This window comes from Arvicola amphibius, chromosome 10 (genome assembly GCF_903992535.2).
Source record: "Arvicola amphibius chromosome 10, mArvAmp1.2, whole genome shotgun sequence".
Taxonomy (NCBI): Eukaryota; Metazoa; Chordata; class Mammalia; order Rodentia; family Cricetidae; genus Arvicola; species Arvicola amphibius.
The window spans coordinates 110522205-110547496 of record NC_052056.1 but is presented as its reverse complement, the minus strand read 5'-3'; the positions used below and the strand labels follow the sequence as shown (position 1 = coordinate 110547496).

At 44.4% G+C, this 25292-nt stretch overlaps 1 protein-coding gene across 1 annotated transcript in view; it reads right to left on the bottom strand.

The window, feature by feature from the left end:
• Wasf3 (WASP family member 3) overlaps window positions 1-25292 on the bottom strand; it is an 89481-nt gene that overhangs the window by 16802 nt on the left and 47387 nt on the right. Inside the window, exons 3-5 of the mRNA XM_038345546.1 lie at window positions 15235-15377; window positions 4043-4177; window positions 2004-2157 (exon numbers count right to left, since the gene is read on the bottom strand). Coding sequence (XP_038201474.1) covers window positions 2004-2157; window positions 4043-4177; window positions 15235-15367 — 422 coding nt within the window. The 5' untranslated portion in view covers window positions 15368-15377. The remainder of the gene's footprint in view (window positions 1-2003; window positions 2158-4042; window positions 4178-15234; window positions 15378-25292) is intronic.

The window sequence follows — 25292 nt, the reverse complement described above, 5'->3', positions numbered from 1 at the left end:
ACTGCTCAAGGGGCTAGAGAGATGTCTCAGCAGTCCCAGAGGACCTGAGCTCAGGTCTCAGCACCCATGCCAGGTGGCCCACAACTGCCTTAACTCCACCTCCCTCTTCCAGCCTCTGAGGACACTGTCCTATTGGGTCCATACACACAGACAGACATATAGTCAAAAATTAAAACTGAATCTCTTAACAATGCTTCCTATTGCTCTCAGAATAAAAATGTAAGAATTAATAAACTATTTTAGCAATGTATGGAATAGTCATGTTGCGGACACTATGTTCAAAATTAAATCAGGAGGGCAAGATGATCATGGTGCATATACTTAATCCCAGCATTCAGGAGGCAGCCACGCGTGGATCTCTGTAAATTCAAGGCCAGCCTGATCTACAGAGTTAGTTCGAGAACAGCCAGGGGCTACAAAGAGAAATCCTGTCTTAAAAAGACAAAATCAAACCAAACCAAAACATCACAAAACAAAATTAAAGCAGTATATTTACTCTATATATCAATATTCCACTAGTTATATATGACCATAGGAGATGCAAAGTCAGTTAAATATACATAGATAGGAGAAAATTTACAGCCAAATAAAGGAGAGAGAAAGAGAGAGAGAGAGAGAGAGAGAGAGAGAGAGAGAGAGAGACCAATTAAGTGGGAAAAAGGGTGGGCAGGAGAGAGGTTTCTAATCAGACACATCTTACTTTTAAGAGTGTGTGTTCTAAATTCTAGGAAAGCACACTTGTCCCATTGGAGCTGAGGAATACTGTCGTGATATTTCACTTGTATTTTAATAAATAAAGCTTGCATGAAGAACAAAACACAAAACAGCCAGCCACACTAGTCAGTCAAACAGACCAGGCAGTGGTAGCATACACCTTTAATCCCAATAGTAGTTATACTAGTTAGCCATAGAGGCTGAACGGTGGTGGTTCACATCTTTATTTAATCCCAGCACTAGAGAGGACTATAAGGTGGGATGAGGCGGTAACTGGCTCTCTTTCCGTCTGAAGATTTCAAGGAGTCCTCTAGTGGCTTAGCGGCTTTGCTTTTCTAATCCTCAGGTTGAACCCCAATATCTGTCTCTGGGATTTTATTATTCGTGCTAAAGGACGCTGCCCAGCTCCCATTTCCAGGGTATGTGCCCATTTGTCTAAAAGAATCTCTCTGTCCTGCAGAAAGAAAAGGTGACACTCCCAATTTTCCTACCAAGGCTACTCCAAACCAGACCAAGAGCCTGGGCCCTCTGAGGAGGACCAAAAGGCCCTGAAGTAGGAATGCCAGGATGACAACCACAGACAAGGGACACACAGGCTTCTCTGTGGCCATCGCAGTCACTCCGCTGCAGCCCTGACTCTGGACGTGAACACGACTGGCTCCCACTCTGTGCCTCACAGGTGCTGGTGAGGCGAGATCCGCAGAGGGGAGGGCAGATGGGCAGAGGGGCAAGGCTCACCATGGAGGACAAGGAGACAGTAAGAAAGAGGAAGAAAACACCATGGTGATGGGAGCGGCACTCAGTGCGTGCTAAGAGCATGCGCGGGCAGGCGGCCTTTTCCTATGAATGCTGCCATGTTGCTTTTTCTACTCTTTGCCTCTCCGAGTCTGTCCCTGCTATGCCCAACCACCACAGCAACAGCAGAGCAGCACCTTTCTGTGTGGTGCCGAAGGGCTGGGACGAGGATTTCACCATGTTATAAATGACCGTGCCACTTCTCTCCAGCGAACTTGGAACATAAGGAATGGCATAACCACACCTGGTATGAAGCGCCAAGTGCCACTTCCGCCAAAAATCTCCGTGTCGGAGTGCGAATGTCAGAACTCACACTCCAACAATTCTGTAGGCGTGGCTCACTTCGCTGGGTAGGGATGCAGCAGTTAACTGTTCTCAAAATGTTCTTTTCAGCCCAAAGGAGCCTCCCAAGGTGACCCCACCCAGCACATCGGCACATTTCTCCCATCTGCCTCCACTGTAAAGGTGTGGGGAAGCAGGGGGGGGAGCCGTACCTGTACGGTGTGAGAATGTTCAGGGGTGGAGGCTTGTCACTCTGGTTGTAAATGTCAGCAACAGGGTTGGGAATGCTGTTCTTGGAGACCACCTGCTGGTCTTGGATGGTAGAGCTTTTGAACGCTTTCTTCATGTTGATATCCTGTAGTGAGGCTATGGAGAGAAAAGTCCCCCAGGCTGAGTTACGTACAAGTATTTTCTGTTTAGAAATTAGCATCATTATTTGGCTCAGAATCAGAAACACCTCCCAGAATGACTTGGCTTTTTAGAAACAATTTATTTTACATGTATGAGCTTGAGGGATGTGTGCAGTGCCCACAGAGGCCAGAAGAGGGCACTGGATTCCCCCGGAACTTGAGTCATAGGCAGTTGTGAGCCTTCCAATGTGGTTTGTTGAGAACGGGGGTCCTCTGCAAGAGCGCAGAACACTCTTAACCAATGAATCATTGAGCTCTAGCTCCCAAAATGACAATTTTTGTTGTTCCTTTAAAACCTTCATAAACAGAACGCCCTTCCCTCCCTCTAAAGAATAAGATTTCTCTACGACATGAGGTCAAATTACAGCTTTGTTTTCTTTTGTAACAACAGAAATAGTTCACTGGACCGGGGGATCTTTTTGCTGCTGTTTAAGCAGCACTTCTCAGACACCACCCAGCTAACCGATGAGTACAGCAGGCAATGCGCACAGCTCTGGGTATCTTAGGAGAAACCATTAGGACCAGGATCAGCGCGATACCTGCACAGAATGGGAGCAGATGGGAGCAGCCTACTCTCACATTGATGGGGAACAGAGACCCCGAAGGCTTTCCACCTCTGACCCACACAACAGCGCTTCGATCTGGAAAACAAGTTAAGCTAAGTAAGCCCTCAGCTGATTGGGTGTGGAAGCCTTCTTGCATTTTTTTCACAACTTTTACACTGCATTTAACTCATCCGACTTTGACAACTCTTTTAGGTGTCCAAGCTGGTCCCATTTGCCCTCCCACTAGGTCATCAAAACTATAACTTATATACCTTGCGTGACATCACCAATAAAGTGACAGCCTAGAGAAGGGACCCAGATTCCTTAGCTTTTAGGAAAAGGTCTCTGCAATGTTAATATTTATGCCAATGCAAACAATATAGTAAAACTCAAAGATACGACACATTCCCTGAAACTACTAGCATTTAACCCTGTCATCTTTTCCAGTGTAGAGTTTATCATGAGCCTTCAATTCTGCGAGCCAAAAAACAAACTCAGAAAGAAAGACAATCTAAACCCAACGGTGACACACATCTACAAAGTGATCATGAAGATAAAGACACTGAGGCCAGAAAGCCAGCACAGCAGACAAGAGCACTTTAGTGCTTTTGCAGGGACCTTAGTTTAGTTCCTAGCACCTACACTGGGTGGCTCACAACTGCCTGGAACTCCAGCTCTGGGGCTGTGACGCCCTCTTCTGGGCTCCATGGATATCTACACTTATCCACACACATACAGAGAGACATGTAATTAAAAAATAAAATAAATCTTTTCTGTTGTTGTTGTTCTGTTTTCGAGACAGGGTTTCTCTGTAGCTTTGGAGCCTGTCCTGGAAACTCACAATGTAGACCAGGCTGGCTTCAAACTCACAGAGATCCACCTGTCTCTGCCTCTCAAGTGCTAGGATTAAAGGCATGTGCCACTATTGCCCAGCAAAATAAATCTTCTTTAAAAGATACTATGAATTCCTTACCTGAACAGACCAAAAATTTTATTTTTTAGTCTGTAAATAAAACCTCAAAACTCAGTTAAAATGAGGCCATCCTGAGTTTATTTATTATTGTTGAATCCAAATGTAACATCTGGCATATGAAGTAGATGAGATGTGAATCTTTTTTTTAAAAATCGCTAATTAACCAAGTGTTATGGGGCATTCCCTACCCATTCTTCTAGGAAGAGACAAGATAAGTGGCAGTGTGCTAGGCAAAGGGAAGCGCAGAAATCACACTGAAGTTGTTAATTGCTACTGTCGTGTCGACATCGTGTGCAGTTTGCGGCTTCCATGCAATTACCTACCCTCCTCCACTGTGGAGTCCAGCTGGGTGACTTTGACAGCAAGGCGATCAATTCTGTCTTGAAGAGAATTTGCTCTGATGTAGAAGTTGTTAGCCTCATTAAACAACTCACCAAATATGTCTTCTGCATGTTTGCCTAGAGTAGAGAAGGGAGAGAGGCACCTGCTGAGGAGCTGCGATGCAGGCTCATTGCCACCACCACACAGGGCTTGTCCAAATGCATATCAAAGCAAGTGTCGTGGTCCAAGGCCTTTAGAACAGTAAAATATTCCAGACAGCACAGCGTCTTCCTGGCTGCCCAAGCTGTCCCTCAAGTTGTTACCACTAAATGAAACTCCTCTAAAGGAAAAAACTAAGTTCTCATTTTACACAAAACAGAAATATTACTTCAAATATTAAGCTTTCCTTTTACTGCTTAATGGAATTCAAGAGATCACCTTGGCCGATAAACACAGAATGTCGTCAAAAACATGGCACTGATTATCCTGCATTGTGCTTGATGCCTCTGATGACATATTCTCTGAACACTTGGAAATGCGGTACTGAGTCTCACGTGCTCTAAAATCGGCATCTAAGATTTCGGTTTAAAGCTTCCAGCTGGGCTCATCTCTACTTTCTTATGGGTGCTAGACATAGTATACACAGATTCTCACTATGTAGCCCAGGTTGGCCATATCCCCTTGGCTCAGGCTCCCTAGAGCCGGGATTATTAGCATTTGCCATCATGTCTGGGTCCCTCCTTTTTTGTTTTTGTTGTTGTTGTTGTTGTTGTTGTTGTTGTTTTGGTTTTTTAAGATGGAGTTTCTCTGTGTAACAGTTTTGGCTGTCCTGGAAATCCCTTCGTAGACCAGGCTGGCCTTGACCGCAGAGATCCACCTGCCTTTACCTCTGCCTCCTGAGTGCTGGGATTAAAAGTGTGCGCCACCACTGCCCAGCCCCTCCTTTTCTTAAAATCTATTTAACATTTCTGGAAAGATGTATTTCCTCGCCTTCAATCTCCAAATTCCATCGCTATTTTTAACTCCTACAAAGGCTTAGTGACTGAACACTCAGAGCATCTCAGCGTCTCTTGCAGAAAGAAGCAACACTTCTGCTGACTGTCGTTTTCTATTGAGTCTCTGGCCACCAGACAGAAGAGAATCTGAACACTCCGGGAAGACGGGTTGACTGATGCAAGAAGACCGTGGTGTTTGAATGGGAAATGATCTTCATAGACTTGTGTATGAGAACACTTGGTTCTAACTGGTGATGAGTGTGGGTGTGTGGGTGTGGGGGTGAGTGTGGGTGTGGGGGTGAGTGTGGGTATGGGGGTGAGTGTGGGTGTGTGGGTGAGTGTGGGGGGTGTGGGGGTGAGTGTGGGTGTGTGGGTGAGTGTGGCGGGTGTGGGGGTGAGTGTGGGTGTGTGGGTGAGTGTGGGAGGTGTGGGGGTGAGTGTGGGTGTGTGGGTGAGTGTGGGGGGTGTGGGGGTGAGTGTGGGTGTGTGGGTGAGTGTGGGTGTGGGGGTGAGTGTGGGGGATGTGGGGGTGAGTGTGGGTGGGTGTGGCTGTGTGGGTGAGTGTGGGTGGGTGTGGATGAGGGGAAGGTGAGTGTGGGTAGGTGGGGGTGTGTGCATGCCTTTCAGGAAGTGGAGCCTTGCTGGAGGCAGTGTTTTCAGCCTCAGCCACTTCCAGTTCATCCTCTCTGCTTCCTGCATGTGATGAAGTTGTGCTCCCTCAGCTTCCTGTCCCAACCAACGGCCACCATGCCTCCCCTGATATTATGGACTCCCCCCGTGGGAAATGTAAGCCAAAATAAACTCTTCCTTCTATACATTGATGTTGGTCATGGTAGATACCATGAAGAGATCTTCACAACAACCAAAAGTAACTAATCGAACAATCCCGTTTCAGAAGACACCTGTGACTAACCAACTCAGGGTTGGTTTCTGTGTGCATGGCAAATCCATGAGAACAGGCACTGGTCTGTGTCCAGCTGTAGCTCCAGCATCAGAACTGCACCTCTCCATCACTCACTCAGCAAATGCACGAGTGAGCCCAGCACACAGACAAGAGTTACTGTGTCATTCTCTAGATGATCAGACTGAGAAGCACAGATGGTGATCTGTTAGTGACAAGTCGCTGACCTTGGAAGTGGCAGAAACAGATGAGACAAAATTTTACCTTCTGTTAGTTTCAGCTTCTACCCTCTAGCGCACTGGACCTCCTTGGCCACATACGACAGTGTGACAGATCCGCACAGTATGAGACACAGAACTGCATAGGATCCAGGCACTTCACTTCTGAGCATAGCCCAGGAAAGCAACTGTTTCTGTCAAATAAAATTTTAATGGGCTGGAGATATAGCTTACTAGTTAGGAGCACCTTCTGCTCTTGCAGGGGACCCAGGCTGAGTTGCCGCATTCACATGGCAGTTCACATCATCTGTGACTCCACTTCCAATACCCTCCTCTTGCCTCCATGGGCACCGGGCACGTGCACACATGCACACAAAACACTCATACACATAAATGAATGGATGGATGGATGGATGGATGGATGGATGGATGGATGGACAGACGGATGGATGAACAGATGGACAGACAGACAGATAAATTAATTAATTAATTAATTTTACGGAAGCATTATTCAGTATGGCTAAGAGGTAAAAGCAACTCATGTGTTCATCAATAGATAAATGGATGATAAAGTAGAATATTTGCCTTCAGAAGGCAGTAAATTCTGGTACATTCTACAACATGGATGTGCTTTAAGGACACTATGCTAAGTGAAGCAAGATATGGTCACAGAAAGGCAACCCTATCTGATCTCACGCATCACAGAAAGGCAACCCTATCTGACCTCACGCGTCACAGAAAGGCAACCCTATCTGACCTCACGCGTCACAGAAAGGCAACCCTATCTGACCTCACGCGTCACAGAAAGGCAACCCTATCTGATCTCACGCATCACAGAAAGGCAACCCTATCTGATCTCACGCACAGACATTATAGAACAGACAAATTCAGAGTGTAGGCTTGAGGAAGGGGAAGGATGGGTGGTTTAATGCAGCGGACTCAGTTCTGTGAGATGAAACATCTGGACGTTTGTCACAGGGCACTGTGAGCGTAGCAGCACCACTGACTACACAGCTGAACATAGTTACAGGGGTCAGTTTTATGACATGCATATTTGTCACCGCTAAACCAACAATGTGGAAGCCCTGGGGACACAGGTGGGCAGAGAGGAAGCCGCGTCTGAATGTCGATGACTGTAGTTATGGAGACAGACAGTGCTTGCTCGCCTTGCAGCCAAGCTGCTCCCACTGACTCTTAAGCTCTTGATTTACAGAACAGCTTTCATTGCAAACTTCCTGAACAAACACACTCAGGTTGTTCCGTGAATGCTGAGCAGCCACCAGGGCCGTGGCCACCACAGCCACCTAACCAAAGACAGCAGTTGCCACGATGAACTGCTCTTAAGAATGGCACCAGGAGTTCAGACAATTTGGGAAGTAAAGTATTAAAACACATAAACCGAACCATGAGTTGGTTAACCTAAAACCAAGCTCTCCAGAGTCTGGGGTAAGGTTTCTGGTAAGACATCAACACTGTGCTCCCATGGTACCCAAGTTTGACTTGCTCCTGGCTCACATAAAGTTAATGTTTCTTTGTCTGTCTGTTTTTCTAACTAACTAGCCTTCTGAACATGTGAACTAAGTCTTTGACCTCCGCACTACTTACACAGAACTGGTTTTCAACAGCTTGAAGAGAAGAGACAGGGACTAGCCCAGTGTCTTTTTTACTCACAGAGACTGTTGAGACCATTAACTGAATGGAAGAAATGTTTCACTGTGTTGAGCCACCTCAAAATGCTTAACAGGCACAAGAATATGAAAGAAGAGCATGGATCAGACACTGTGTGAAGAACCTCTGTCGACCAGTGCTCAATGTCTGAAGGTGTGACATAGCCACATGGCTAATCTGTTTTCTACTTGGTCATTTACAGTTCTGAACACACAGGTACAGATACAGCTTGCGTACACATGCACACACACACATGCTCATGCTTATCCACTCAGATGCATACATGCTTACACACACACACACACACACACACACACACAAGAAAACATCGAGAACATTTCTCCCGTAACTTTGTAAAAATCATTCTTATGGACAGTGTGTATCACCAGACAGATGTGTACACACCAGTCTCTTGCAAAAGTCACAGCATCCTTTCAAAGCATGGGGACTCCTGTTGAGAAACTGTACTCTGTACTAGATGCTGTACAAGCAGAAAATGACAGATAACATGTAGCCTCTACCATGAATACTTAACGAGTTGAACAGCATGAAATTGATGTTATCTTTCCGCTCGGAAGCTCTTAGTTTATAAAGAGATACAGAAATTAAAGACTTCTGTATTTAATATCTTTCCAGCTGCAGAAAGCAGATAAGTGACTAAAAAGGAAATGGGAGGAAGGATATTTTCTGGTGAATATGTATAAACTGTGGCCATTACAGCTTTTAGTTTTCCAAAAAGCTCTGAACTGCTGAATTCTACTCATTAACAGAGCGAGTCTAGTAACAGCTAAAGTAAGGTAATTCTGAAGGGAGCAAAGGACTGGTTGAGGGAGTTGCATTTGTTACCGGCAGGTTCTGCTTCTGTATTTATTAGGACCTTGCAAACCAATAATATCATATTGAGAAATATGCCCCCGAAGTGTTAAAGCATCAAGATTATGAAGGGATTTTCACCCATATTTGACAGTTGGGGATATTTTGTTATTTTATGTGTATGACAGTTTTGCCTGTATGTATATGTGTGTGCACCACATTAATATACTTGGGTAAAGTATACTAATGGAAGCACAGAGGGTGCTATCCGGGGAAGAACTGTTTGGCAGAAGACAACAATGGACTGTTGTGTGTGTGTGAGCAACACCTAGGAGGCCACGGTCACTGGGCCCAGAGAGTGCTGGAATTGAGAAATACATGTCCATCTTCGGGGGACGGGTGGGATGTCAGCAAGGAGAAATGAGAGGAAGCTCCTGCCCACCAGAGAGAAGGCAATGATGATTAAGATGGGGATACTGGCGGCAGGGAGGTGAGTGGGCGTGCAAATTAAGTATCTATTCTCAAGGCGACTGAACTCATTTGCTATGGAGTGGACATCTGGTTTGAGAGCAAGGAGAAGCAAAGGTGGAAATTGTACATTGTGTTTCAGGCATAAGGAGTCTGATGTGCTTGGGAGAGACACCTAAGTGAAGATTTCCAAGCGAGCAGCTGTATACATGAGTTTGAAATCTAGGGGAGAGGTCAGAACTGTAGGCGTAAACTTTGAAGTCACAGCATAAACATTGTTAGAGTAGCTTACCAAATGTTTGGAAAGTGGCAAAAAAAAAAAAAATCCTATTGGCCAGTCTCTAGACTATTTGTTCCAACAGAGAGGATGGGAAGATGACACCATCCCAGGAGAAACATCACAGTGAGGCATTCCAGAAGCCAGGCATAGAAAGTCTCTCCAGACCAAAAGCTATCAATGAACAAATGTCAATAACAGATCAAGTAATGCGAGTGAGATTGAGGGCACCAGCCACTTGGAAGTCTCTGCCACGGTTGATGCAGTTTCAAGAGACTGGGTGGGCAAAACCTGAGGGGGAACAGGAAGCAGCAAGGGGAGTAGAGGCTGTGGAGGCTGTTATTGAAGGAACCTGGCTGTGAAGAGAATCAGCAGACGGAGAGGAGGTCCAGATTTGGGAGCACAGTCACCAGGTTGTATTTGATGGGAGAACGATACAGAAGAGGGAGCAGGAGCGTGTGGGCTACAGTGCTGGAACTGGATGTGACAGATGCATGAACAGGGTGAAGAGGGGCGAACAGTCTGAGGGTACAGATGCTAACACTGGGCTGACTTATTCAGAGGGGGAATGCAGCTCTCTTTTGCCTTATAATTGAAATAAACAGCAGGTTCATGAAAGTACACGTGAGATGGGAAGAGAAGATATGAAGTGTCAACTCTAAAAAATACAGAAACTAATTAATGAAGAAATTATAGCAGCATCGCTGAGCAATTTCCCATGGATTTCTATAAGTAAATCCCACAAAGACACTTCTGTTTTGTGTACATTTATGTTTCTAATTCCCATCTTGAATTTTTCTTTGACCAGGAATACTTTAAAAAATATTGCTTGATTTTCCAACATTTTGAAATTATCTTAAAGATAATTATCATCTCATTATCATCACACTCGATATATTAATCTCTTCAGGCAGACTTGCTATCGTCTAGCAGATGTTCCATCTGGTGACTGCTACTTGGGAATTACAACAGTGTATAGTCTTTTAAAAAGAAAAAAATTATGGGCTGGAGAGATGGCTCAGTGGTTAAGAGGCCCTGGGTTCAGTTCCCAGAGTTCACATGGCAGCACACAACCTTTGCAACTCCAGTTCCAGGGCATCTGATGCCCTCTTCTGGCCTCCATGGGCACTGCACATATGTGGTCCACAGAAATAAATGCAGGCAAAATACTCATACACATAAAAATAAATTTAAAAAAATGTAAGTGTGTGCACATGTGTGTGCGCATGTGCATGTGTGTGCATGCTACCCTCCACATAGCGAGGTCAGAGGGTAATTTGTGCTGCTGGAGCCCTACTTGGAACGTTGTGTATACCTGTATCTTGATGCGTTTCCTCTAGATGCACACACTGAAGACTGGTCCATGTTCTTTGCCCTTTTATCACTACGAAAATGAAACACCTCCATCTCTTAGTTTCCTTTGTCTGATATTAGCCAAACCGGCTTTCCTATGTAGCGCGATTGAACGATCTATTTTCTTCCCATGATTTTAAGTCTGTGTATTTATCCTTAAATTACATGTATTTTAGCCTCATTATTTTAACTTGGTAATCTCTCTTTTAAGAGGACTGCAATGACTATTTGAAAGTGGCAACTTTTAAATGAATAAATTCATAGAAGTCCATCCAGGTCATTTACAGAAACTATCTCTCATTATGAGTAAGTTAATGGCTATTAAGATGATAGAACATTTTTGCCAAAGCACCCAAAGACCTCCTATGTTTTGTAAAATAAAATTATAATAATGTCCCCCCAAAAAAGAGGTCTCATGTGTTCTAACACTGAAAAATGGTTAAATAATTCTAAACACATAATAATTCTCAGCTATTAACAACATGTCTTAGAAAAACCCACAGAATTATTATGTCAGGAGGATGGGCTATTTTGTATACTGAGAAGTCAGTCTTATAAAAGCAGATACAAGGCATCCTCAGTAACTTCATTTGGTTGATGCAATGTTGTATATTGTATACTTTGTATAACTTTGTACTACAGTTTTACACATAACTGATACTACAAAGTATAATGTGTTGTAAATGTGTGTAGGAACACTAACTTCTTTCTTTGTGACATCATGGAAACATTCACAAGAACAAAGAGGAATTCAGTAACAGTCACTCCTGTCTCCACTAGCACAGATTCCCAATGTTCCTCTTTCTTTAAAAAAGAAAATTATATTGAAATCACATTCTAATGGTGTTGAGTATAATCTTATGTGCATATTTGTTATCTCATTCTTCCTTGGTGAAGGTGTACTACTATTTATCCACTTTTTAAAAAAGATTTATTTTTATTTATGCATCTGAGTGTTTGCCTGCATGTATGCGTATGCACCACATCCATGCGGTGCTCACAGAGACCAGAAGAGGGCATCAGATTCCCCCGGAACTAGAGTTATAGATGGTTATGGCTTCCATGTGGGTGCTGGAACTGAACCCAGGTCCTGTTGGGGCAGCCAGTGCTCTTACGACTGAGCCATCTCTCCATCCCCCGGTATTTGTTCTCTTCTTGATTAGTTCTTTGCCTTGCTTATTACTGAATTTTTAAATTTTTTTGATAAATCTTTTACCAGATGTGTGTATAAAACATATTTTTTTCTATTTGGTGGCTCATCTTTCAATTCTTTAAAAAAGCATCTTTCTTGGTTCTGGATATTACATAGTTGAACAAATGCCCATGCAGTATGATTAAGCATCTTTTGGGTAGATGCCCAAGAGTGGTATTGCTGGATCCTGAGGTATGTTGATTCCCAATTTTCTGAGAAACTGCCATACTGATTTCCAAAGTGGTTGGACAAGTTTGCATTCCCACCAGCAATGGATGAGGGTTCCCCTTACTCCACATCCTCTCCAGCATAAGCTATCATTGGTGTTTTGATCTTAGCCATTCTGCCTGGTGTAAGATGGTATCTCAGCGTCATTTTGATTTGCATTTCCCTGATAGCTAAGGATGTTGAACATTTCCTTAAGTGTCTTTGGACCATATGAGATTCTTTTGTTGAGAATTCTCTGTTTAGTTCTGTACTCCATTTTTAATTGGATTATTTGGAATTTCGATGTCTCTTTGGATGGATACCTTGCTCGGCCTAGATAATAGTACAGAGGGACTTAGACCTTCCCCAAAGCAATACAGCTTTCCCTCTCTGAGGAGTGGATGGGGGGTTAGAGGGTAGGGAGTAGGTGGAAGGAATGGGAGGAGGCGAGGAAATGGAACTGGGATTAATATGTAAAATGAAAAAAGATAGTTTGTTTTCTTTCTTTTAAAGCATCTGTCTTGAAAGTTTCTAGCTTTAATAAAGTTTGAACTTATAAAAAACGTAACACTATAATGCCAGCAAGGAGCTGATTGCAAGCGCTACTGTAATTTTAACTGAGCAGCTGCCTGAGAGAGCCAGAATTTGGGATTATTAATCAAGGAAGATGGTGGAGAAGCAGTCTCAGTTTCGTGCTAATTGGTGTGCAGAACTGATGGTCATTATCTGAAGGAAATGCCCCAGCGCTCCTCAGCTGGACACCAGGCAACACAGAGTGAGCCAAAGCTGTGTCGGCAGGGCTTTTTCTTCCTCACCCAATCTCCTATACTGGAAGTCAGTACCATTCAAAAATAATCTGAAAATTCATAATAAATACTTTGTAAATGTTACTGGATAAACTCTGAAGGCTTGTGGGCCTTTGTCTTTCAAACTAACACTGTTCAAATTACAAGTGTCTTCCTTCCTGTCTATGACTGTAGACCTAGTAGTGGCAGTCAATATCTGCTCACTGAAGAGGCTGCCTTAAAACCCCACTGCAAAACAATGCTGTAAAATTCCTCTGCCTTGAAAGCTGGTGCTCAATTAGGCTGTAAAAGGAATATGCCGACATCCCAGAAGCACACAGGTACAAGGCTCTGGATCCTATTCAGTATACAAGTTTTAAATAGTATCTTCAATCTTCACTATCTTGAGCTTCCAATAAACTTAGGAGAATCAGAATGACCAGGTGAGCAACAGACAACCACTATTCTTTGGGGATTTCTGGTGTCTTTGTCTACTCTAGAATCACAAGAAAATGGTGGGTCCCCAGCAAGCCTCTGCTCTCAGAAGAAGGATGACCAATGTAAGGTGAAGGCAAGTACTTTAGCTCCCATTAAAACCCTCCCCCTACAGAGGCAGGCGGATCTCTGAGTTCGAGGCCAGCCTGGTCTACAAGAGCTAGTTCCAGGACAGGCTCTAGAAACTTCAGGGAAACCCTGTCTCGAAAAACCAAAAAAAAAAAAAAAAAAAAAAAAAAAACCCTCCCCCTGACCATGATGGCCAATTTTTCTACTGCCCCCCTCCACATTTAAAGGAATCCCACAATTCATGATTTCCTGGTCCATGAATATCCTTAGCCTAAGGTCAGCTGCTTTACAAATATCTCTTTGTGTGTAATTTAGACACCAACAGGTTTTAAGCACAGGGACGTGACTACATCTGGAGGGGATATGGGGAGTACATACCACAAGAGCTGCGTGCAAAGAAACAGGTGGAAAAGCCAGTTACATGTCAAAACAGGGAGAATAAACCTGATGAATATAACATTCTGCTGAATACCACAGTTCAAGAGAGAGCCTGGTTATTAAATCTTAAGTTTAAATCAGTTTTTGTTACTTATACTTTATGTCAGCAGACATTCTAGCTACAAACAGAAAGCGAACATGCAGAAGCACACAAAGACGAACAGAAAGTGTGACTATCAGTAACTTGCTAGAGGTTGTTTTTCTGCAATTACAGAAATGTACGTATTCTATGAATAACCACTACCCAAAAGTCATTTGTAATGAGGTTAGATTCCTGAGGAAATCCATTTCAAAATACATGTTAATCAATTTCCAAGTTTGCTTTTCTTAATTAACAAATCTCCTTAAAAGACATCAGTACCAAATGCAATTCTTATAAAGAAATAGTTACCTGCAATGGCTCTCCTCCAAAATAAATACACTAAAGCATTTGAGTCTCTCTCTCTCTCTCTCTCTCTCTCTCTCTCTCTCTCTCTCTCTCTCTCTCTCTCACACACACACACACACACACACACACACACACCCTACCTTCTGTGCTTAAGGCTACCAGAATATAGAAATTCAAGGACATTTTCCAGCTATCACCAGTTCCTACAAACTTTAAGTGTGAAAATCTGTCACCACTAAAAAGCAGTGGAGACAAAGTGAGAAAACAAGGTCAGGATGGGAAAGTCAAAGTGGGAAAAAATAGTACAATATCAGAAAGCTTTGAAGAAAAAAGACGTTGTATGCATATTTGAGTCCCCAAAAGAATATCCCTTGGGTATTTAATATTAACTTTCATTGACAGAATGATGAAATCTTTCCTTCCTTAAGGGTGTATCCACTATCAATCAACTCCATATGTGTATACCATGTGTAATATGTATGTGATCATCAGCTTACCTGTTTATTTTCTATTTGGGGTTGGGCAAATATCTGTTGAACACCAACAGCATACTGTTACACTGTGATGCTAACTACCGTTCAACCTAACAGGTTAAAAAAAAAAAACTTGGTCCTGTCAAGTTTAACAAGACAGTTCGCTAAAGAAAAAAAATTAGTACACAATCAAGTTAATCTTAAAAGGCATTAAAAATGAGCACAATGTGAAAGTCAACACATTTGGTCCTCTCTAATGATTTTCATGATGATGACTGTAAATGCAGAGTCGGGAGCCTAGGGCAGACACAGCTATTGGCCACGGCGGATGGAGGAGGATTCTTTTCTTCAGCGCTGTCAGTCTTGAGTCAAAACCCACTGGGTAATGTGAAGGCCATAAAATACTGCCAATAACTGGGGGCGGGTGGGGGTGGGGGAGGAAGTGGGGACTTACTCAGACTGCTTAGCTGGCGGATGATCGCAGCCAGAGTGCTGTTAGTTACACATTCAAGCTCACTGGTGATCCCCTCGGGTAGAGCTCCGCGGCACAAGTGCCGGGGTTCGATGCTCCTCTTCACTAAAGGCATGGCTGACAATCTAAAATATCAAAAAGATAAATATATACTCTTTAACAATAGAAAAAGAAAAAGGGAAAGGAAAAAAGGTCATAAGGTCATGGTCTCATTTAAACAAATCTGGAGTTTTAATTTTTTTGGAAATGGACTCTTGGCCAGGAATTGTAATTAGCCTTTCAGTCCTATGTGAAAGAATCAGCTAGGTGATACATGTTTAATTACCTTAAAACTTCATCGATTTCAGATATACACAGAATTCTCCTTTAATAGAAGAATGCGCTAGAATTCCCAGTACATGAAGAGCCTGAACACATAAATCATCCCCTCACTCCCTCGCCACTGAAATGACAGCAGTCAGAAAAGGAAAAAGGCAAGAAAAATATAAATTGTGACCAGACATGGTGGTGCATGCTTTTAATCCCAGCATTGGGAGGCAGAAGCAAGTGGATATCTATGAGTTTGAGGCCAGCCTGATCTACAAATCAAGTTCTAGGACAGCCAAGGCTGTCTCAAAAACAAACAAACAAAACCCATTAGTATTAATTAAAGCAAAATATATACAAAATGAGTCCTAAATCTCTCACAGTGTTCAAAAAAGCTTTGAAGAACTTGTTTTATTTCGCTGGGGTGGGGATTGCTGGCGTCCAGGAATTCTCTGAATGTCCCTTCCCAGACACAGTTCCTGTCTCACTCCCAGAGACCCTGAGTGTCTAGCAGGGTCCCCATTCCTTCCTGCAGAGCTTACCACCTATGCATGAGGCTCGAATCGTGCGGTTTAGTTTTTGACTGAGTTTGATATGACTAGAGTCATACCAAGTCTTGTGATTTCTCTTTCATGATGACGACTGTAAACGCAGAGTCGGGAGCAATATTTATTAGAGCTGGCGTATTTCATTCTCATTGCTTTACAACAAAAGGAGGAAAACCTGGCCAGCTTCGAGGGGCTGGTGAGGTCATGAACCTGAGAAAAGAACACACAACTACCGCTGTGAGAGCAGTGGAACCCTTACTGCATTCTAAACCTTACCTTTATATCATAGGTAAGTGTGACTACCACCCTCACCAAAGACGCCTCTCTTTACAGCCAATGGAGACCATCACAGGGAACCACAACCAAATATAGTGTAGAGATAACAGATTTGGGGGAGTTCAGCTCCAATGCATACACTCAGCTCCTGCATCAACGGTTCAGGGAACATCAAGGAAGAAGGAGCAGAAGGATTCTAAGAGCCGGCACACACTAGGAAGTCTAGAAATGGCTGCATAAACAAGGCTGGAACAATGGCAGTAACATGGACATGTCACCATTGAAGGGAGGACATTTTGCAGGGTCCCACTCTAGACAACAAACTACAGGCAACTGGTGACTTCTGAGAGAATGAGAATTAGCCTGTCCTAGGGATGAGCCCCTTATTGGTTATCCAATGCAGAGTGGTCATCTTAAAATCAAAGATACACCACCAATAAAAATAGATTCAGCAGGATATGGATATATATAATTTGTGCATATACATGCATATATATACATATATATAATAATAATAATCAAAACTTAGGCTATCAACTTGAAAGTGGAAGGCATGGAAGAAGTTTGAGAGAGGGTACCTAGGAGGGGGCTAGAGAAAAGAAAGGGGGTAATTCTATTTTAATTAAAAATACATTTTAAAAAATTAAAAAGACTTCATTTTTATTTTATATCTTATTTTATTTTACTTTTTGGTTTTTTGAGATGGAGTTTCTCTGTAGCTTTAGAGCCTGTCCTGGAGCTAGCTCCTGTAGACCAGGCTGGCCTTGAACTCACAGAGATCCGCCTGCCTCTGCCTCCCGAGTGCTGGGATTAAAAATATGCACCACTACCATCTGCTTTCACCTTTACTTCTATGGAATATCTAGAACTATTTGTGGATGTTCATGAAAATACACTACATACGACCTATTTCTTTGTTGTTCAACATTCGCTGTTACACATCAGCCATGCCTACACCACAATTTACTTACACATTCTACTGCTGAATGCTTTGGAGTCATTTGAAGTTCGAGCCAATTATAAAGGATGCTGTTCTGAAAAACAATACGTATGTGGACACATACAAACACACCAACTGTTGGCTCCAGATGTCTTTCAAAGGCTCAAGTGGAACAGTCCTGGTATCTGAGGCAAAGCAAGGAGGGCAGGGGAGAAACTTGAAGAAATGGAATCCAGAACTCGGGTCACTTCTGGAGCACCCCTGAAGGAGGCTGGCAGACTTTGGTCACTTCTCCCATTTGGTTCTTAATTTAAGTTAAAAAAAAAAAAAAGTCGGGCAAGAAACAATATAAGGCTCTGTGTATGGCTCATTTGAGAGCTGGGTGACAGCCCCCCCCCCCAAAGAGTCCAAAGAGAAAAAACATCAGATGGAAACGAGCCGCCACTCACTCCAGATCAGGGAAGCAGACAGACCAAAGGATCCTACTACGGTCCAGCGTGGTGAGCCAATGTGTCTGCAAGTGTTACTCACAGGAGCAGAGATGACTTAGACACTACACCACCAAAGCCCACCCTAGTCTGGGAGGAAAAAAGCTGCAACCCTACAGCTCTCTGCACAACTTGGGGCTGGAAGTTTCCTCCATGACAGCTAGCTCTCATGGTGCCAAAAGGTACTAGGTAGTAGCTGGCAGAGAAAGGTCACCAGTGGTTATGCCCAACTGTGGACTCAACCTGTTACAATAATGACCTGAAAGATATGCTTGTTGACACAATGGTACCATGACTTTATGGGAGTAATCAACCTTCTATTTGGATGTGAGGCCCTTTCCATAGGAGGGAACTCGAGCCTCGTACTGTAAACCTGGTCAAGAGCCTGTGGCTCATTCTGCTCTCAGTTTTCCTCAGAGGAACTCCTTTTCGCAATGAATGGTGGTGACTGCAGAGACCCAGACCTCATCAAAGTGCTGATAGTAAGTGACAGTGGAATGCTTGATCCTACACAAGCCACCTCTATCACCCCTCCGAAGCTCAAGAGCATCCTGGAAGGGGCGGGGGGAGCAGGAAGAGACTAAGTCTCAGAGGCAGAGGAGGAGTGAGGCAAAACAGGGCTCTGGTCACGGCATGGCCATCGCACTCAGGAGTTAACCGCAACCGTGCTTACCTGCAATAAAAATCTGCACAGGACTGGGCCGGGCACCATCTTACCAAGCACCAAAGAGGAGTCCACGAGGCCCCATCCCTCACAGAGGAACAATGGGCAGTTAATGGGCGCTGAGGTGAAATGGTGAGGTCAATTGTAATGGTGTGGCAACTGAACGCTGCCCATGGATGCTCATGTAAAAAAATCTTAATTAAACTCAGCAAGACACACATGTGTGCACGCACACACACCCCAAAGTCCAAAGGGTCATGTTGGGAAGGAGGATGTCAACAGGAGGAGACAGGTGAGAGACATATGTGAAAATGGCCATAGTTCAGTATATGCATGCATGAAACTGTCAAAGAATTAAAAAAAAAAAAAAAAAACAAAGTCATCAAGAGCTTCTGAAGAGAAAGCAGGGGAGACGATGAAGCAGAAGCCAGACGGGAGCCTGAACTGCAGCTCCCAGCGCCGCTATGAGACTGCCTAAGCACTCAGTGCCTTCTAAGCCCTTTATTCCCCACAACATGTGACATAATATTCTCTTCCACACTTGTTTGGAACTCAATGCCAAACTTTTAACCTTGGACCTGCCCAGAAACATGGTCGGTATAGAAACCTTCTGGAGAGAAAGTCATTATTACCCGTATCTATTTGGACCGACAATCATCCAAATACACCAAACCCTAATCGCTCATATATTACCGGTGCCTCACTTTCAAGTCTACAACTTACCAGAAATGAGAGACCTGGGTTGCATTTTCTCCAGAGCTATTTGCCATCTCCCAGGTTGGGGATTAAACGTAGATGCCTGTCCTTTCGGCCAACCAGGCCACTGGCTTGGGAGGATTCCCACATATATATATATATATATATATATATCACAAATAATATATATATTCTCTCTCTCTCTCTCTCTCTCTCTCTCTCTCTCTCTCTCTCTCTCTCTCTCTCTCTCTCTCATACACCTACACAAGTCTGTGTCCTGTGCCTTTTCATCCCACCCTGCCAAAGGGTAAAACATCTTCGTCAATCCCAGTAGGCTGCTGGCTAAATGCTGTGTGGTATGGGGAGGCTCATAGCATTCTTGGGAGACAGCTGTAACAAGGCTAACCTGAGACAACAAGATATTTTTAGGGCACACTTCATAGTCCTAGTGGAAAGTGGGCTTTTTCCTGGCTTTTCATCCTGCCCCTCTGAGAGCTGCCAATCTCTAGAAACTTCATCAGCTAAGCCAGAAGTGTGCTCTTAAGTGCAGCCTTCCCGACCCAGAACCTTGCACCCACCACTTCCTTTCTCAGGTCCTTCCCTGGTCACTGTCCACCTCCCCTAATCCACTCTGGGCCACCTGTCAAGACAGTTACAGACAGCCCCCATAACCCAAAGACCACAAAACTATACAAACTAGAAAATTCTGAGTCTGTCCTGCCTCAGAGATTCTTTTCCTACAGAAAGTATGATGAAGGCCTTGTCCAGGGTCCCCTTGACCCTCACCTCCTAACGGATCAGGCGCTTTCCTTTTGGTGTGGCCAACCCCGTCCTGTTAGGAACCGTCTTTGCAGCAGCAATTGTCTCGCTGGCTGGTGTCCCTGCATCTCAAGTCTTCACTCAGCACACTACACAGCTACTAGGAGGTCTGAGGATGATGCAGTAACCTGACATTTCCTCTTTCCCCACTTAAAATTCATTCCCGCAGCCTGCAAGAATGCATGAGGCTATTACAAGGAGGCCTGTGGCTGCCTCTGCTTCGAGGTGAACCAAGTCTGTGAATTCTGCTCATCTGATGCCACGAATGGCCCTCAGTACAAGCTGATTCTGGGGAAACGAGTCAGTTGATTATCCAGCCACATGCAGAGGTACCATCGTTTGCCCCCCTCTGCTTGCTGCTGTTGACTAGTTTCTCGCCTGTCTCTCACGCCTCTGTCTCTCTCTGGACCTCCCCAACACAGGTACACACCACCAGCACACACAGGGCTGAACTTAGCAAGACAGCTTTTCAGTTCCACTGTAAGCAACGCTTTCTGGGACAGTGGGAAGCACTTGTATGCTTTTCCAGGGTGCCTTTATTTTATCTGACACTAATTCAGTCTCCAATTAACCAAAGCACAAGAATGCAAAAGGCAAACAAATGTTGGGCTGGTCGTCACTCCTGAAAACACTTTACAACGACAAAGATTAATGCAACTGTCGCCCAAGGAGGAGCTCAGCATGAGTCTCTCGTGTTGAAAGAACCAGGATGCATCAAACCACGCTTTCAAGTCTGTCTGCTTAAGTGTGACACAAAGGTTGCCCGAGAAATGTTTATGGGTTATCAGGCACTTTGTAAGGAATCCATGTTAGCGGTATGGTTGGTTTGCCCCACTTTTCTGGGAAATGGTCTCAACTTAGCAAGAGACAACCTAGATCCCAGAACCGTGAACTAGATCTCAGACCCCTAGGAATCTGGGAGTGGGACCACAGTGACTGCACTCTTTAATGGAGAAGACAGACAGATCTCACTGACTGAGACATATCGACAAAGTCTGCAGTGAAAAACTAGATGCAACACCAGAGGAAAACGCAGGAAAAGTCTGGGTCCCCCACACCTCTGCTGTCTCACACTGCCAGAGAATGGCGGACCAGGGAGGACACTGTGTCTCTGCAGGGCTGTGCTTTGCTGGCATTCTGGCTTCCTCAGCACCACCCCACCCCTGCCCATCTCTTCACAGAGGTGACTTCCTTAGTCACATCTCAGCTTCCGCTTCTCAAAAACTAACACAAGTGTTGCCAAGAAAGGTGAGAGAGAGCAAGCAGGCGGCATGTAGCGACTTGCCTGAAAACCAATCTGCAGGTGGGAGTGAGGGAATGATACCCTAGCTGATAGGTGGCGTGCAGTCCGTGTCGTGTGGCATTATTCAGTTAGATTTCACTGGGTAACCTGGAAAATGTCCTGGTGGAGGGATATGGAGGGGCAGGGGCAACAGTACAGACATCTGAAAGATACAGAGGGGACACCAGCCACAGAGCAGCCACACAGCCAGAGACAGCGATCTGTGCTCACGTTCCATGGGAAGCCACCGAGAGACAGAAAGCTAAAAATGAGCAGATCACAGCCAAGGTTGAGAACCATAAGGCTTTGCTGGTGGTACAAAGGGGTCCACTCAGGGCCTATACCTGAAACAGGGACATAATGGGAAACTGTGGGCTCAATATCCACCTGCGGAATTAAAGTTGGCAACGTCTGCCAGCCAGGACAGGAGCGACATCTAGGCCCCAGTGGAGAAAGCTGGCATCCTGAAGACTCAGAGGGGACATGTAGGTGGATGCAGAAAGAAGATGCTGTGGAGTCCAAACCTCTTCAGCAGGTGCTGTAGCATATACACTTCCTCTGTAACAAGATGATGACTAGCGGCAGACAGCTGCATGACCCAGCCTTAGAGGGGCTGAGCCCCATAAGAAAGAAAGACATCACGTGGCATCAAGCTGATTCATCAGAAAGAAAGCACGGTGGGTGATGCTGGAGGTCTAAGTCCTCACAGGGTGAGAGATAAATTCTACAGAGACCCTTAGAATGCTGGTGTTGGTTGGGATCCAGCAGCTCTTCTGGGATATTGCCTCTGCAGTGGCTTGAAAGAAAATTCCCCCCAAAGTGAGTAGCACTATTAGGAGGTGTGGTCTTGTTGGAGGAAGTGTGTCACGGCGGAAGTGGGCTTTGAGGTCTCACATACATACTCCAGCCAGGCCCAGTGAGACAGATCACTTCCTGTGGCCTGCAAGTCAAGACGTTCCACCTCCAACACCCAGCCTGCACACCATGTTTCCCACCATGATGATAATGGACTGACCCTCTGAACTGTAAGACAACTGATTGTTTTCTTTGTAAGAGATGCTGTGGTCATGATGTCTCTTCACAGAAATAGAAACCCTAACTAAGACCCCCTCCTAGATAAAAGGCAAAGTGTTGTAGTTTTCATACCTCAACATAAGGAGGGACAGTCAGTCAATGCCTGTTATGTCGAGCCTTGGGGGAACAACAGACCTGGCCCTCACACTGGGTTGAAACCACAGCTCCCTAGTTTAGGAGGGCTGCGGCATAGGAAGCCCACCTGCTTAGTCTGTATTACCCAGAGACCCCAGATGACAGAGAGGTGCCCACAGGAGAAAGGTGGAGCTTAAGTTGAATGCCAGCAGAACTGAATGCCTGCCCAGGGACTCTGCCATCACTTCAGAGAAGGCCCTTGGTACAAAGCTTTTGCCACCAAGAGACCACACAACATCAAGGGATCCCCAGAATGAGTGGAGTCCTGTCAGCTAAGTTACCAATTTGAGCCAGCAACAGTGCATGAGATAGGGATGCTCAAGTCAGAGCAGAACCCGAGAGCAAAAAGGAACCCCATGAGTGTCAAGGCCAGACTTCCTAGTCTCCACTAGAGCTGCAGACTCACATGGCCAGCTGGAGGAGGGGAAGCCCCAGCCTGGTATTCGCAGTGGTCACCTCAGCACGTGGGTGCTGACCAGAAACTCATCGCAGCTGCAATAGGAACGGTGAAGAGAGACAGGAGAGAAAAACCCAAAGGGGCCGCTGTGGGCAGTAACCGGCTTGTCCACCTTCTACGCAGAGGAACGTAGTCTGAGTCTGAAGGTCACCAGACAAGCCAAGTCTGGGTTTCTTAAGGAGAGGTCATGATATAGGCATAAAAACGTCTGTTCTGCAAATTAACACACCCCTCCCATTATCATAGCCCACAATGCAAGACAAACTAAATATGAAGTAAAAAAAAAAAAATTGCCTGTCTGAGGCAACGGTTCCAGAGGACTCCTGCACAATGTCTCAGGAAGTGTGAGGCTTTAAATGTGGTAACGAAAAATTCTGAATTGGTTACAGTCTTCCTGGGAGGATAAAGAAAACCGATGACTTCATCCATTGGGGGATGAGGCATCCCATCCAGACCTGCCTACAAGAAAAGAGCTCCACCCTGATGATGCCAGTGTCCTCCTATTCTATAAAACCTCAGGAGACGGCTTTCAGCTTGCTACTTCAAACACATGTCAGCTTCGTCCCAGGACACACCCACACCAACAGAAACACTAGGGACACGCACCTCCAACTACATTAGCCATGCAGGCCCCAACACCTAAACATTTCTTTTTTTATGTTTCCTAAATTCTTTTTAAATTCAATTTTTTAAAAATTGCTTATAGGGGCTGGAGAGATGGCTCAGAGGTTAAGAGCATTGCCTGCTCTTCCAAAGGTCCTGAGTTCTATTCCCAGTCAACCACATGGTGGCTCACAACCATCTGTAATGAGATCTGGCGCCCTCTTCTGGCCTGCAGGCATACACACAGACAGAATGTTGTGTACATAATAAATAAATAAATAAATAAATAAATAAATAATTGCTTATAATACTTAGTATTTTTTGGTATATTCCTAGATGGTAACACAATATTGGTAGTATTAACTTTTAATAAAGTTATCTTTCCCGGGAATTAGAGCAGGTTGTTCTACATGGTTGTAGCAGTAAGATCCAACCGGCCAAAAGATCAACTAAAATTAAAAGGCAGTAGTTTTTTTTTTCAAATACTCCAACAATAAAATAAGCTCATATGTCAGTACAGGAGAAAACTGGCAATCAATCAAATATTTTAAAAATTGTAAAGTTCAGTTGTTTAAATGATCTGTTTCCCTCATTTGCTTTGTTAGCCCTCCAGTGTTCTTGATTGTTTTAATTTTAGGTTACTCCTGTGACCTGTCACATGTCGTGATAAATACAGACCAAAGAGTCAAATCTGGATGACATTGGTTAGTAGATTTTGATATGATCCAATAATTGCAGCTTTTTCCTAACAGCAGCCATTACCATCTCCTGAAGACTGCTGCTCTGCCTAGCATCCGTTCCCTGGAGTGAAACTTTCCTAGTGATGTGGGACATTAATAACATTTAATAAATTTTATGCAGTCCCCACATGCACAAAGTGTGACTCATGGCCAACACCCGCCTCCCCGTTACTATGAGCCAAACCCCGAAGAAAAGCACACTAGCACTGGCCCTTCTGTAAGGCCGACTGACCGATCAGAACCTCACTGATTGCAGAGAGATTGGAACAGTGCAGGTCCCAACCCTAACTACAGTTTATCTGGTCTATACAATATACCTTCAGCCGGCTAAATAACCATTCCTGACCCACTTCTGTGTCTGAGCTACCATTTCGTAACTAACAGACGAAACCTCTTGGAATATATTAACTTAACAGAACCCTGGTTTCCATCTCCTGAAGGCTAAGGATGCCACCAAACAGCACCTGAAGTCACAGCTGAAACTTCCCAGCCTTGCTGTAATGCGGTATCCTAACATTTCTCACGGTTTATTTGAAAAGTGCTTTGATTTATGACTTTTACCATGCTGAAACGCATTATTTAAGATAAACTGAGTCTGTGTTTCCAGGCACTCACATTATGTAATATAGAGTGTAATACATTACACTCTAGAAAGAACAGAAGGAACTGCCTCTTAACCCTTGTGAGGTGAGAGCTGTGTTTTTGTGCAGAGAGTTCCTTCATGATAAAAAAAAAATGAAGAAACAAAGAATAGAGGGGCTGTACCCCAACAAAACAAGGGCACACATGAAAACTTAGGCCAGCATTGTACCAAATGGAGAAAACAGCAAAACCTCGCCACGAAGAGCAGGGGAGGACAGCGCATTTGCTCTGCACTCATTCAACACAGTGCCTAAAGTCTTCGCTACAGCACTCAAACAGGAGAGGGAAATAAAAGGGTTAAAGACAGGAAAGGAAGGAGTGAGGTCGTCTGTATTTGTAGATGATGTGACACCTAGAGGCTCCATCAGCT